Source organism: Ochotona curzoniae, unplaced genomic scaffold, assembly GCF_017591425.1.
Source record: "Ochotona curzoniae isolate NIBS_2020 unplaced genomic scaffold, NIBS_Ocur_1.0 contig_2294, whole genome shotgun sequence".
NCBI lineage: Eukaryota > Metazoa > Chordata > Mammalia > Lagomorpha > Ochotonidae > Ochotona > Ochotona curzoniae.
Genome location: NW_024465405.1, coordinates 5,703,782 through 5,718,525, shown reverse-complemented (window position 1 = coordinate 5,718,525; position 14,744 = coordinate 5,703,782). Strand labels below are relative to the sequence as shown.

Here is a 14,744-nt window from a genome sequence, read left to right as displayed (position 1 = left end):
TAACTCAAGAGGAAGGGCTCTGGGTGGTCCCAGGGCCACAAAGCTACCAAGGCAGGAGACAGAGCAGTGGTGCTCTGAGGTGAGAGATGCTGGTGTGGTGGGAAGAAAGATGGGAGCCAGCAGCCTGCGGCTGGGGTGTCCCTTCACCATCTGCAAGACTGAGCAATGTGCCGGCCCATCCAGAGGTGGGGGGAGCATCTTGGGAACTGGATCTATAAGGAGGTCGGCATGTTTCTAGTTCCTACGGTCTTCTCATGGGGCTCTGTTGGGGGCTCCTCCCCATCCCGTGGCTGCTGTCAGTTTTCAAGAGGATCCCGTTGTCACCAGTTGAATAGTGGCGGTTGGGGAGTCTCAGGAAGCTGCGGGGAGGGCTGCACATCCTTGGTGACTGCTGTGGGGTCTTCCCCTTGGTCCGGGCCGTGATCTGGGTTTGAGACCAAGGGTGCTGGTGGCTGCAACAGGCAGACCTGGCTGCTCAAAGGGTCCCACTTTCCCATCATATTCAGGATTCAATGAGCAAAAGGCTTAAGAGATTTAGAGTGTTTGAGTGGAGCCAGACAGAAAAGGACACCTGGAGGCTAAGTCCATCAAGGTGCAGGCCGATGGTTAGGAAGTGTGCAGTGCGCTGTTGAAATTTGTCATCTGTTCCCTGGACAGAGGCCTCCAGGGAGGTGAGCTGGCATTCAGTCCTGGCCACCTCTGTGTGCTGATGAAGGCCTCTAGGGAGGCGAGCTGGAATCAGTACTGGCCACCTCGGCGTACCTATTAGAAGACACATTCTGTTTCTCTGCAGGCTCTTGTCCTGTGTGTCCAGCAGATACACATGTTTCTCTGCATTGAGAAGCATGTTGCTTCTACAGTGTGTTACCTTTTCTAAAAACATGCAAGTTCAGGGTTGCTGGGGTCCATGGAGTGGGTGTGGATGACACAAAGGTGTGAAGAGAAGAGCTCCCCTATTGGCAAGGCCTTGAGGAGCTTCCAGCTCTACGGCAGGGCCTGGTGGATGTCTCTCTAACCACCTTGATGCAGTCTCACCCCCTTTGCATGGACACTCAACCTCCCTGCTAAGAATTTTGTAGCCTACTGAAGCATTGTCGTTTGCCCCTATGAGATGGCTTTTGCAACTGATGTGAGCGTGCGAGTTAATGTTGCTGATCATGTTTTGGTGAGTGGGCCTTTAACAATTTACACACAGGAGCACAATTAAGCCCATGCCATTTCTGGATACCTTATTGGATGCCTACCCATTGCCTCAGGATCTGGCCCAGACATGAAGCACACCTTCTGGGGAAGGGCTTGATAAGTACCCTAAAAATTAATGAAAGTGATGGGAGTATGAGCTGCAACTGCTATGGCGATAAAAAGTTATTATGATCTTAAAGGCTAGCCTGCCCTTGCACATTTTTGAAGCATAGAAAGTGTATCTGTTGTAGCTACTTTAATGATTTTTGGCTAGAGGAACTTAAGGATGCTTTTATTAACAGAGATACGCTTCTCATCATTATTGTTTGGTTGCTCTTGGAGTTGTAGAGCCTGTAGTTTAGGGGGATTTCATATCTGAAATTTTCATTTGGATCTTTATATGTTTTTTCCTTGTGACATATTTTTCCCATGAAGTGATAGGTAAACTGTAGAAACAGAAATGTGGTAGGGATGTAGTACTGATTAGCAGGTAATCACATGTGCCTCGGCCTTGGAGTCCTCGCTGTCACTCCATGGCTACTACTGAAGAATGAGCAATGGCTTGCTTTGAAGAATATGAATACAGTATTTTGCAGAATTACTTTAGGAGCACCTGCTTGATCTTGAAGTACGAACAGTATGACCAAAGGTCGGTACATGCCCCCTTAGTCATGAAGTAAAATAGAACAATTAAATGTGTGTGCAGGAGCTTGTGAAGTGTCTGGGTAAATAAAGAAAGACAGCTTCTTGAGCTGTGAACAGAGGACACCAAGTGACAGTGTTGGGGTCTCTTCTTTTTGCTGACTCCACACACCCTTCTAAAGCTCAACACTTGGCTGGAGCTGGCCTCTGGCAAGTGGTGCCCAACGAGGGTCTTGACGAATGTAGGTCTTTTCTATTTTGGTCTTTGCGGTGTGGATAGGACTTCACCCAGGGTGCTGCAGGCCCCCTGAGAGAAGGTCAGGTTAGGAGGGGTGAGTAGTCACATTTCTTGAGAAGTTTTGTACCCTCTGTCAGTATAAAGGTAAAATGAGACAGAGTGCATTCAGTGATGCTGCGGCAAAGCCCAACCTACCCTCACCCACTCTAATTTATGCTTGCACCAATCAGAACAATCAGCCCAGTCTGGCTCTTCCCTGATCTAGCTCACATGAGGCCCACAGGTGTTGTAGCCCTGCCTAGTCTTGTCAGTATCCACCCCAGCTCACACTCTCCAGTGGAAGTGAGTGTCCAACAGGGGAGTGCACATTCCCCCTATGGCTTTGCCCCTCCCTCCCTGGTTCTCATGTGTGCTGTTTGGATGCTATGTCCACATCTGATAAGGCTCACCTCATCTTGGCTTTCCATAATGTGCACTGGTATGTGTTGTGACCATACCTGGCCCTCCCACCTCTGTTCTGGAGCTCGGATTTGCCAGTGGCTGATGTGAACTGGTTCAGCCTGGTCTGCCCCAGACCTATGCCAAATGTATGCCGGTGGGTATCTTTCTCTTGTCTGGTCTGGGTTGTTCCCTATCGTAGTTCTTGTGCTCACCTGCAGGGACTGTGTCCTGCCAAAGGAGTTGCCCAGGCTCCTCCATCAGAACCTCTCCCTAGGCCTGATCTTGCACATACCAGTGGGTCCATGGGGCATCCCTACTTAGTCCACCTGCTGTCCTGGCAGGAACAGTGACCTTTCCTTGCTGGCCTTCAACCCATTCTGGCTCTTATTGTTGGATATTTCAGTCCCACCAAGGCTTGGTCCATACCCAGACATGGCTTACACAGTAGGGGCAGAGACCTAGCCTAGTTCATCCTGCATCTACCCAGGTCCTCCAGACACCCAGATGGTGCCAGAGTCTAGCCTGTTTAGATGCACTCAGTCCCAGTTCACACTTGTGCCAAGGGAGATTGCAACCATATCCAGAACAGAATGCAGCCCCCACTCCAGCTCTTGCACTCAGCACGGGGAACCCCAACCCAGCAAGTTTGTACTTTCACAGCTCCCCCAACCAGGTGTATTCCTAATTATCGATTGTGCGCGTGCCAGTGGTTGTTCTCACACAGTTGGCTTAGCCCCTCACCTTTCTCAGCCTTTGCCTTTGATGCTGTGGCCTAGTATCCTTGGCTCATGCAGACCAGTCGGTGTAAGAGCCTAGCTCAGCATGAAGTGTGCTCCATCCTGATTTATGTTCTTTCTGTGAGTTTGCTCAGCCCTGCCCAGTCCACCCGCTTCCAGTTGCAGCTTGGTCCACCCCACATCCTGTTTTAGGATGCACATCCAAGTGCTGCTGCCCTGACCTGCCCAGACTGTTTTCAGTTCCTTTACCTGTAATAGATGGCACGTTCCATGATCACAACTAGCTCAACCCATCACCACCCAAACTCATGAACTAACCACTGGGACTTGTATTTCCACGGAGTTGGGCCCACACTTTACCCACAGAATCTACCCTTAGACCTGGTTATCTCACATGTTGGTTAGTATCTTGACCCTGCCAAGTGTGACCCATCCCCTGTTTCACCAATTGGTCAGGTAGTGGTACCTAGCCCTGCCATACATGCCACCAATCATAGCTTTCATGTGGACTGGTATGTAGCAGTCAGTGACGCTCTATGCTAACAGCCCATGTCAGGATTCCCATGTGGGTTGGTGAATCAGTCTGGCCCAAATAGATCTTATGGACTCTCCCCTGCAAACCACCAGGTCTCAGTCCCCATGGTTGCCAGAAAGATCTATGACCCCATCGCTGGGAATCACTCAGGATTCACCCCTTACCTACACTCACATCATCCTTAGCCAGGGCTATCCCTAGGCAGAAATTCCATACCGTGAAAACCCTAGAGCTTACCATCAGGCAGCCAGAAGGCAGAGCCTGGTGCCCAATAGGCGCGTTGGCCAAAGGCCTAGGTCTTGGTCCTTGCTTGGCCGCAGTGACCATGGCCTGAGTCCCCAGCATTGGGTCCATCCTGGCTGGGGCACCTCCTGCAGCAGCCATGCTGCAGGAGGCCCCTTTCACCCCAGCCCCATGGCCAAACCAAGATGATGTAAAATCTTGTAAAAATGATCAGGAAGGATGGAGATCTTTTAAAACCAGAAATATGTATACCAGAGTTTGAGGATTGTGAAAAAGGGCAGACAGTTGAATTACATGATAGATGGTCTCCTGCTGTTAATGATAAGCCTCCAAGAGATTCTACTAAGCTATATGAGCCCTTTCCAGATAGACCAGACCCGGCAGATTAGCTTTAGGGGAGCAATGCAGTAGGCACATAATGAAGGTGATTTTTCTCTTATCCTGTTGTTTATAAATGGGATGAACCCGAACATGAACTGTTACCTTATAAACTTATTAAAGAACTAAAGCATGCTGTCTCCGACTATGAGCCAAACTCCCCGTACATCATAACAATGGGTTGAGGGACAGGAGCACAGTGGATGACACCAAATGATGGGTTTCAGGTTGCCAAAAACTTGCCTCACAGGAGGAAACTTCCTTCTGTGGAAAATGGAATATGAGGAATTGGCTAAAGCAGAAGTAAAGTCTCAGGGATCTGTGAGGCGTGGCGAACCTTCTCTTACCTTGGATGTGCTTTTAGGACAGGGCACTCATCTTGGCGTTTCAGAACAACTTCCTCTGCTTAAAGAGACATTACAGCTTATCTCCTCCCTGGCATTAGGAGCAAGGAAACGCTTGCCACTTCTGGATCAAAAAACTTCAGGTTTTGGAAATGTTAAACAGAATCCTGAGGAGCCATTTGAACACTTTTGTAGCTCAACTCACCAAAGTGGTGAGTAATTAGTGATTCAGCTACAGATCTCGTAATTAAACAGTTAGCTTTTGAAACTGCTACTCCAACTTACCAAACCTTAATTCAGCCAGTGAGAAGGGCAGGAGACTTGTCAGACTATGTTCAAGCTTGTGCTGCGGTAACTCCATCATACTTGCAAGGGTTAACTACTGCTGAAGCTCTTCAAGGTCAAACTGCCACTCAGATTTTTTTTTAGGATTTATTTCATTGGACAGTCAGATATATAGAGAGAAGGAGAGACAGAGAGGAAGATCTTCTGTCCGCTAATTCACTCCCCAAGTGGCTGCAATGGCTGGAGCTGCACCAATCCCAAGCCAGGTTCCCATAGCGTTGGGCCGTCCTTGACTGATTCCCAGGCCACAGGCAGGGAGCTAGATGGGAAGTTGGGCTGCTGGGATTAGAACCAGAGCCCATATGGGATCCTGGCACATTCAAGGTGAGGAATTTAGCCGCTAGGCTATCGCACCAGGCCCTGCCACTTAGATTGTAAAGAACATAGAAGGCAATCAAGGAAATAAAAAGAGAAACAATTGTTATTCCTGTGGCAGAGTAGAGCATTTCAGCCACAGCTGTCCTACCAGTAACTCCTCTCAATATTTCTAACAGAAAAATACCTAGCCTCTTCACTCTATAAATAATGTTTGTACATAATTAAATATAATTCTTAAGGTATTGTGTAAGGTGATCTCTAAAGAATATAACATTTACATCAAATAAATTGGCATAAAGTCTAGTCCACTGTTAAATTTTTCCAGGTGAGAGACAAAAACACTCATGTGCTTTTGTCTGCTACTTTTTGTGGTGAGATAATGAATAATTGTAAACATAGAAACATGTTCTTGATGAATAAGGTTGTATAGAAAAGAGTTTTTGGATAAAAAAGAAAAGGGCGTGGCTTGTGAAATGTTCTGTCCTACAGAAAAAATGGTTATGTTAGATTACAAAGGTGAAGAGGACAAAATATTTACAGGATAAAGTACGTCAAAGAGGGATGGGGAGACCATGGAGGATGTGAAAGGAATATGTCTTGTATGATTTATATATGCAATATAATTGATCACAGGTTTTGAAATATTATTTGCAGCATTTTTCTAAATATTTATTATTGATGCATGAAATTAAAGTCTGATTCTCTGTTACAGCAACAAAATTTTTAAAAGCACATACTATTATTATAATATCTCCTTTTAAATTTTTTATCTAATTAACAATTAAATTTTCCAGTTAGTGCCAAGAAACTCCAGGCCTGTCTTTGTTTAAGTGTCTCAGTATATAAGTATTTTATATCCAGGCAATCTTTGTGTTTTTGCCTTCATTATGTACACATTGATTAAAATTGATAAAAGTTAAGAACTTGTCTTGCATGTATTGAAGTGATTGCTTAATGCCAATAATTAAATCTAATCTATATTATGTTATTTAAAGAAATTCTGCTTCAATTAGATATTATAAACCTTCTTGGCATTCTTAACAGGCATCTAAAAATTCAAAAGTTTTAATTAGTAGATATAACTGAGCAGGGTTTTGGATTATATTAAAAATCTGTGAAATGCAAAGTTGGGACAAAATTATATCATATCAAAATATAATATATATAATATATATACACATATATACATAATTTACAGAAGTCTGATTTAAATTATGCATTTCCAAAAACTCCCAGACAGGTTATGCCTGTGATGAATGCAATGTAGACCAAAGAACTAACAACAACAACAAGCTCCCCCTGTCCTGCTCTGGCTCATGGAGGTAAAGCTTCCTACACAAGTGTGGGCCTTCCTGCTGCAACATGGGTCTTCTTGTGACTCTCACTGGCCACGGGCCAAGGATGATTCAGGGCCAGAATTTCTTCCACTAGGAAGTACAGAAGATGGCCACTGGGTGGGTGCCAGCTCCACACACTGCTAAGGGCCCTCGTCCTGGTGGAGGCAGCTGGCCCCAGAGGCCGGTCCTTCTAATTGGCAGTAGGAGCAGCTTCATCAGGTTGGGGTGTGTGGGGGTGGTAATTGGGCCCTGGAGTCCCCAGGCTCCAACTGAAAAAGCCACCCCTCTCCCACCCACCCCAGGCAGCCCGGCTTTCCAGAGTTTGGTTGGTCCTGTTGGTTCACCAGGCCAGCCTGGGAGTGGTAGGCACCAGCAGAAACCGCAGTCACTGCACAGGTCACTGCAGCTGCCCAGCGTGAGGTGTCCAGACACCCAGGTAGGAGCCATGCTCAGGAGTGCTGTGCTGTGAGTAGAGAACTTGGGGACCCGGCCTCGTGTGTGGTGCCTGGACCCATGTGGGAGTGAGACAACACACCTACCCAAGGTCTAGGGCAGGGACCAATTGCTATATGTTCTTGAAGGTGCAGTCCAAGGGGTTCTGCCAAGTACCAGGAATGACACCAGCCAGCGGCTTCAGGGTAACAGAAGGGGCCCAGCCGCAGGGAAGCTGCCATGATCCCTTCAGAGACCCCAAGTCATCCACTCTGCGACACAGAAATCTCTCCTCCCAGGCTTTATTATGCTGCCTGAGTTTGAGCTGGATTTCCTCGGCAGCACCTTGGAGAGCTCCAGGGGACAGGGTGGGAGTCCTGAGTTGGCCTGAGAGTCAGCATTGGAGAGCTGGGACGGGTAAACCCCATTAAGGGAAGGCAGGAGGAAGTGCAAATGGGGTTAGAGTTTATCAAGGACGATGCTCTCCTGTCAGCCCCTCGCTCTGGATAGATATCCATCCTGGCTGTGCATGGAACCTAAGCATCCTGCACCATATTTGCAGCCTTTCTGTTTAGTCTAAACATAATCTGAATAGAATGCATTTAGGAGGAAACACAGCCACTGTATTGGACCTAGGCAGATGCACTGTTAAACTGACCATGCAGAATTTGCTATCCAGCCCACCCATATCCCACCACACAGACAAAATAGTCCTCGGAGAGGAATTCAGCACTTAAGAGTCTGCTCGACAAACTCAGGAAGTTAGTGGCTACTGCCCACCACTGACTCCTCCTGCAGAACCGGCATTGTGGGATGATGGGTTAAGCCACAGGCTGGGATCCCAGCAACCCACAGACCATTGCAGGCTCAAATTCCAGCTACACTGCTTCTGAACAAGCGTCCAGATTAAACCCTTGGGTAAACCAAGTGTACACTGCCACACACGTGGGAGACTTAGATGCATGTCCCAGCACTTAGCTTTGACCTGGCCATTTGAAGAGTGAACCAGTAGATGAAAATTTCAAATTAATAAAATCAATCTAAAATAATGAAGTCTTCACTGACCACTCATCAGGGAAGGGGTCACAGCCGCCCTGAACCAGCTCAGGTCTTGGCAGGCTGCCAATCAGTACCATGTCTTTTGTTGTCACAGATGCTGGCTTGGACAGACCTTGCAGTGCATATTGAAGGACCCTGAAACTAGCACTCATTTTGAACTGCACAGGGGAGCTTTCGGGCCAGATGGGTGGATTGAGTAGACATCTCCACCTGACCGTAGAAAATTCTTCTCCTGAAATTGCCATTTTCAGTCTAGAACTCTCTCAGTACCCCCACCTATTTCAATCTACCCCTTACACACAGCCTGCAGTCTTCTAAGGAGCAAGACTCCCACGTGGCCCTTCCTTAGGGCTCTAACAATTGGGAGAGCCCCAGAGGCACACAGCTGGCCTTCCTGTTTCCTGGCCCTGCCTCCCACCTCCCACCTCCCTGTGCCAGGGTCCCAGGTCTGCTACAACCAAGAATTACAAGGGTTTAGAGGGAGCTGAATACAGCAGCAAGCTGCTCTCTCTGTGTACTGGGGTTGCAACATGGGCACCCATGGGGCAGCTTTTGGGACAGGAGTGTCCATTTTGCTTCTGTGGTATGTGGGGCTGCAGGGTTCAGACCTCGGCCCTTGTCTTTTTGCCTCTCTGTGTGTGCTTGCTTCTGTCTCTGATGAGAGCTCTGCCATTAGGATAAGAAACCACTCCAGCAAGTAGGAGGCAAGAAGGTAAGCATCAGTCAGCAGATTGCTGACTGACTCAGTGGAACCTGCCAGAGCCAACTGCAGAGTTAAGACCCAGAAATCCATGAGAGGCTGGGGCTCCCACATCTGTGATTTCCTGCGGGGAGCCCCTCACAGGTCAGCATGTGGGCTGGGTCCCTAGAAACCTATGTAGCAGTGTTGTTCTGTGAAAATCAGATGCTAAGGCTCAAGGTGTGTTTGGGCCAGCAGCCCCTGGCCATATTATAACTTGCGTGGAGGGTGCAGAGTAGACCCTGCTCTCAACCCGAAGGCGCCAGACCATCAAACGATGGTGAGCTGGACTTGCTGCTGTATGGGGTTTATGGGACAAAGCCACAGGACTCATCCAACCCACTGGAAGTGACATCCAGGCCCTGTGCCAGGGTAGCAAGGCATGGGCTGACCTGGTGGTGCAAGTCCCAGGTGGGCCTTTGGTGGAGTGCTGGAAGATGGGCAAAGTACCCCTCATCCTAAGCAGACACTCAGAGACCAGGTATGTCCTGCACACTGCCTCTGAAGGAAGAGGTTTATTTCGGCTTACAGTTTGGGGGTCGGTAGCCCCATTAATTTGGCATATTGCAGAGACTGGCCCTTGTGGGGTGTTGAAGAATAGTCATATGGTGAGCCTGGAGGTAGAGAGAGAGAGAGAGAGAGAGAGAGAGAGAGCGCCATGGTGCCAAACTCAGCTAAATAACCCTCCAGAATACCTTCCTGGAGGCAGTCCTCAGTGCCCCACATTCTCCACTGGCCTGCCCCCCATTGCCACCATACCATGTACACCATTCTCACTCATCCGTGAACTTAATGGAGACTTTGGTGTTTGAGAGCTTGCATGATTTGGGGATCCAAGTCCTGTTCAGTTTGTAACAATGTGTGCTGTAGGAGTGAGTGTGACTTGCATGAGTGTGTGTGTCTATGTGTGCCAGCACACAACAGCATGGCGAGAGTGGGAGCAGGGAGCCGCACTTAGTCACATGCAGTCACACACTAAGCACTGCACGCCTGGCCATTACTCCAGGGAGGTGAGCATGGCCAAGTACTACAGACAGCCTGACTGCTCTGAGGAAAATGTCAATGGCCTGATGATGAAGACATCTCCCTTGCTGCTGCCACTGCTGGCCCAGTCCCTCCCCTGAGGGTCAGTTTGCCTGAAGCCTCCTACACCCGCTCACTGCTCTCTTCCTGGCAGGAAACGATGAGGGGGGAGAATGCCACCAGGGTCAGCACGTTCATCCTGCTGGGCTTCCCCACCTCCCCCAGGCTGCAGTACGTGCTCTTCCTCCTCTTCCTGCTCGCCTACCTCTTCGTCCTGGTGGAGAACCTGGCCATCATCCTCACCGTCTGGAGCAGTAGCGCCCTCCACAGACCCATGTACTACTTCCTGGGATCACTGTCTTTCCTGGAGATCTGGTATGTATCCGACATCATCCCCAAGATGCTGGATGGCTTCCTGCTCCAGCACAAACACATCTCCTTTGTGGGGTGCATGACTCAGCTCTACTTCTTCAGCTCCTTGGTGTGCACTGAGTGTGTGCTCCTGGCCTCTATGGCCTATGACCGCTATGTGGCCATCTGCCACCCACTGCGCTACCAGGTCATCATGACCACAGGGCTTTGCGTCCAGTTGGTGGCCTTCTCTTTTGCCAGTGGCTTCACCATCTCTGTCATCAAGGTCTACTTCATCTCCAGTGCCACGTTCTGTGGCTCCAACATCCTGAACCACTTCTTCTGTGACATCTCGCCCATCCTCAAGCTGGCCTGCACGGACTTCTCCACTGCAGAGCTGGTGGACTTTGTCCTGGCCTTCCTCATCCTGGTGTTCCCGCTCCTGGCCACCATTCTCTCCTACGGACACATCACCTTGGCCGTGCTGCGCATCCCCTCGGCCACTGGCCGTTGGAAGGCCTTTTCCACCTGTGCCTCCCACCTCACTGTGGTCACCATCTTCTACATGGCCATGATCTTCATGTACGTCCGGCCCCAGGCCATTGACACACGGAGCTCCAACAAGCTCGTCTCTGCTGTGTACACAGTACTCACACCCATCTTGAACCCCTTGATCTACTGTCTGAGGAACAAGGAATTCAAGGATGCCTTGAGGAAGGCTCTGGGCTTGGTTCTTGTTCTACAGTAGTATAATTATGTTCCCTTGAGTCTTAATTGTGGCAATAAAATCATATTATATTGCACTTTAATGCTTTGATTTTTGAACAAAATTTAACAGACCTACAGAGTTGTGCTCAAGGAGTGAACTTCTGTATCAATACGGTTTCATAGGACCATACTCATACAACCAGCTCTCATATTCCCTCACATCCCTCTGAGGCAATATGTCTGCCTCCCAATAGGCATACTGGTCCTGACTGCTAAGACAAAATCCTAGTTTTGTGGCTTTTTAGGATTTTATGAAATAAAGCATTTGCTCTTTCATGTCCAGGTTTTTTCATTTAACAGGATTCTTTAATACCTCCTTGATGCCTTTGCATGCAGCAATAATTCATGTATCATTATTGCTTCATACTATATAAACTAGCACATTAATGCATTTATGTTGATGAACAATATTGTGAATTCTGTTGCTAGAAGTTTCCAGCTCACAGTTTTAAGTTTTATGCACAGTTACAGGCTGTGCTGTTTCTCTGCAATGCAAGAGCCACGTGCAGCCAAGTCCAGTAGAGACTCCACAGCTGCTCCAGAGGGTCCACAGCAGGAACTCCACATCCTCACCGATAACCAGATGTGTAAGAATGTCTCCATTTGGCTATTCTTTGGCGGTTATGGTGGTATTTCATTGTGACTTCAATTTACATTCTTCCAATGATAAATGATGTTGGGCAACTTTTTAAAATGTTTAGTATTCTACTGAACTTTCAGATTGTCTTTTCTGAGGTTCCTGTTCAGATCTGGATCTAGCTGGCTTTACTTACTATGAAAACCTTTTCCCAGTTTGTGAGCTTTCCTTTTCATGATCTTAATGGTATCTTTCGATGAAGAAACGTTCTATAATTCTGATGTTCAGAGTGTGAAAAACTTATTTTTTTATTTAGAAATGTTGTCTCTCCCAAAAGCATGAAGATGATCTTGTATCTTATTTCAGATGCTTTACTGCTTTCAGTTTCAGGCTTAAATTTGAAATGCATCTGAAATGGATTTTCCATTTATGAGAGCCACAATTCATTCTTTCTGTGAAGGCATCAAACTGACATGGCATCCACTCATTAAATGCCATGTCACCCTTTGTCACACATCTGAATCCATAGAGACCATCTGTGACTCTCCTCTGCTTTCTTCCACTTGTCTACTTCTCTGTTCCCACACCATCACCCTTCTGTTGTAACTACTTTTCCACTGATTTAGTTATCTTAGTATATCTTCCATCCCTGCCTTTTCACCTCAAGATGCCTTTGGTCATTCTTAGCTCATTGTCAGTTTCAACAAAAGAGAGCATGTACTGGATGTTTCTTCAGGTGTTCCACCCACAGATCAATTTGGATATTAATACTGTCACAATTTTGAGATTTTAATGTAAGAACTAGGCATATACTTGCTTCAGTTACAAATTCTTCAATTTGCCTACCTGGTATTATAACTTTTAAAAATTTTTTTATTTCAATTTTAATTTGGAAGGTAGGTTTTAAAGAGAGGAGAGACAGATACAGGTCTTCCACCTGCTAGTTCACCCCTTAAATGGCTAAAGCAGACACAGCTGGGCTGGCCCAACACTAGGAGCAACCTTCAGGTCCCCAACTTGATTGCAGGGGCCCAAGCACTTGAGCCATCCTCTGCTGCTTTCCAAGTCCATAAGCAGAGAGCATTTGGGACACAAACCAGTGTCCATATGGGATGCCAGTGCCACAGGGATGCAGCTTGCTATGTCACCATGCTAGCCCCCCAAGTTTTTCTTTCTTGAATTGTGCATATGATGTCAGGCCCAAAATTTCTTTCCCTAGTTCTAGACCTGACATTTGTATACTAATTTTTAAAGTCCCCTGCTGGGGTCCTTGTAGTGGGTGTGGATGACACAAAGGTGTGAAGAGAACAGCTCCTTGCTTGGCAAGGCCCAGAAGAGATTCCAGCTGTTTAGCAAGGCCCAGTGGATGTCTCTCCGAATACCTTAATGCCGTCTCATCCCCTTTTGCATGGACACTCAATCACCCCACTAAGAATTCTGTAATCTATTGAGGCATTGTTGTTTGCCCCTGTGAGATGGCTTTTACAAGCGATGTGAGCTTGGGAGTTAATGTCGCTGATAAAGTCTTGGTGAGTGGGCCTTTAACAATTTACACACAGGAGCACAATTAAGCCCGTGCCATTTCTGGACACCTTATTGTGTGCCTACCCATTGCCTCAGGATCTGGCCCAGACATGAAGCACACCTTCTGGGAAATGGCTTGATAAGTACCCTAAAAATTAATGAAAGTGATGGAATATTAGCTGCAACTGCTATGGCAATGAATACAGCTACTGTGATCTTAAAGGCTATCCTGTTTTTGCAATTTCTTTGGAGCACAGGAAATGTATCCATTTTAACCTCTTACATAATTTTTGGCTAGAGAAATTAAAGGCTGCCTTTATTAATATTATGGAGATATACTTTTAATTATTGTTTGATTGTTTATGAGGTTGTAGAGCCTGTAATTGTAGGGGAATTTAATATTTGAAAATTCACCTTGGATTTTTATGTTTTTCCCCTTGTCCATTAAATGATGGGCAAGTTCTAGAAACAGAAATGTGGAAGGAATGTATTGCTGATTAGCAGGTAATTGCATTGCCTTGGCCTTGAAGTCCTGGCTGTCGCTCCATTGCTGCTACTGAAGAATGAACAATGGCTTGCTTTGAAGAATATGAATATACTATTTTGCACAATTATCTTTAGGGGCACCTACTTAGCCATGAAGTACAGACCAAATGTCTGTACATGCCCCCTTAGTCATGAAGTAAAAATAGAACAACTAAATGTTTGTGCAAAAGCCTGTGATGTGTCTGAGTAAATAAAAAAGGACAGCTTCTTGAACTGTTATGAGAGGGCACCAAGTGCCAGTGTGCGTGTCTTTCCTTATCGCCAACTCCACATACCATTCCTGAGCTCAGAACTTAGCTGGAGCTAGCCTCCGGCAAGCGGTGCCCAAAGCTCAATAATAGTTTTATAATTAATTTAAATTCACGGTCTACTTTGAGTTAATTTTTCTATATAAAGATCAGATTTCATGATCTCCTACATGGCATTTGGACCACTGTCAAGTATCAGTTGAGCCAGCTTGTGTCAGTTTAACCTTGGATTCTGTTTCATGATTGGTGTGCCTATCACTACCACAGTTCCAAGAAGTTTCACATGGCCTTGATTAATGCCATTATTTATAAATGTCAACATTGAAGAGCGATTCTTCCCATTACTTCCTCTGCTTTAAAATTATTGTGTCCAGACCCGGTATGATAGAGTAGCAGCTAAAGTCCTTGCCTTGAACACGCTGGTGATCGATCCCATATGGGTGCCGGTTCTAATCTCGTTGGCCTTGCTTACCATCCCGCTCCCTGCCTGTGGCCTGGGAAAGCAGTCAAGGTCAGCCCAAGGCTTTGGGACCCTGCACCCACATGGGAGACCCGGAAGAGGCTCCTGGCTTCGGATTGACTCAGCTCTGGCCGTTGCAGCCACTTGGGGAGTAAACCATCAGATGATCTTCCTGTCTCTCCTCCTCTCTGTATATCCACCTTTCCAATAAAAGCAAATAAATTTTTTAAAAATTACTGTGTCTGATTCTCCAGCTGGAGAACAATTTTTATGATGT

General features: G+C 46.9%; 1 protein-coding gene across 1 annotated transcript; it reads left to right on the top strand.

The window, feature by feature from the left end:
• Window positions 1-10,153: 10,153 nt before the first annotated feature.
• On the top strand, window positions 10,154-11,092 carry LOC121151145 (olfactory receptor 6B2). Its single transcript, XM_040972375.1, has one exon. It carries the CDS (start codon window positions 10,154-10,156, stop codon window positions 11,090-11,092), a length of 939 nt encoding a protein of 312 aa, XP_040828309.1.
• Window positions 11,093-14,744: the final 3,652 nt, after the last annotated feature.

What these genes read in the sequence shown, in the direction of transcription:
- LOC121151145 (XM_040972375.1), top strand. Translation starts at nt 10,154, where the DNA reads ATGAGGGGGGAGAATGCCACCAGGGTCAGCACGTTCATCCTGCTGGGC.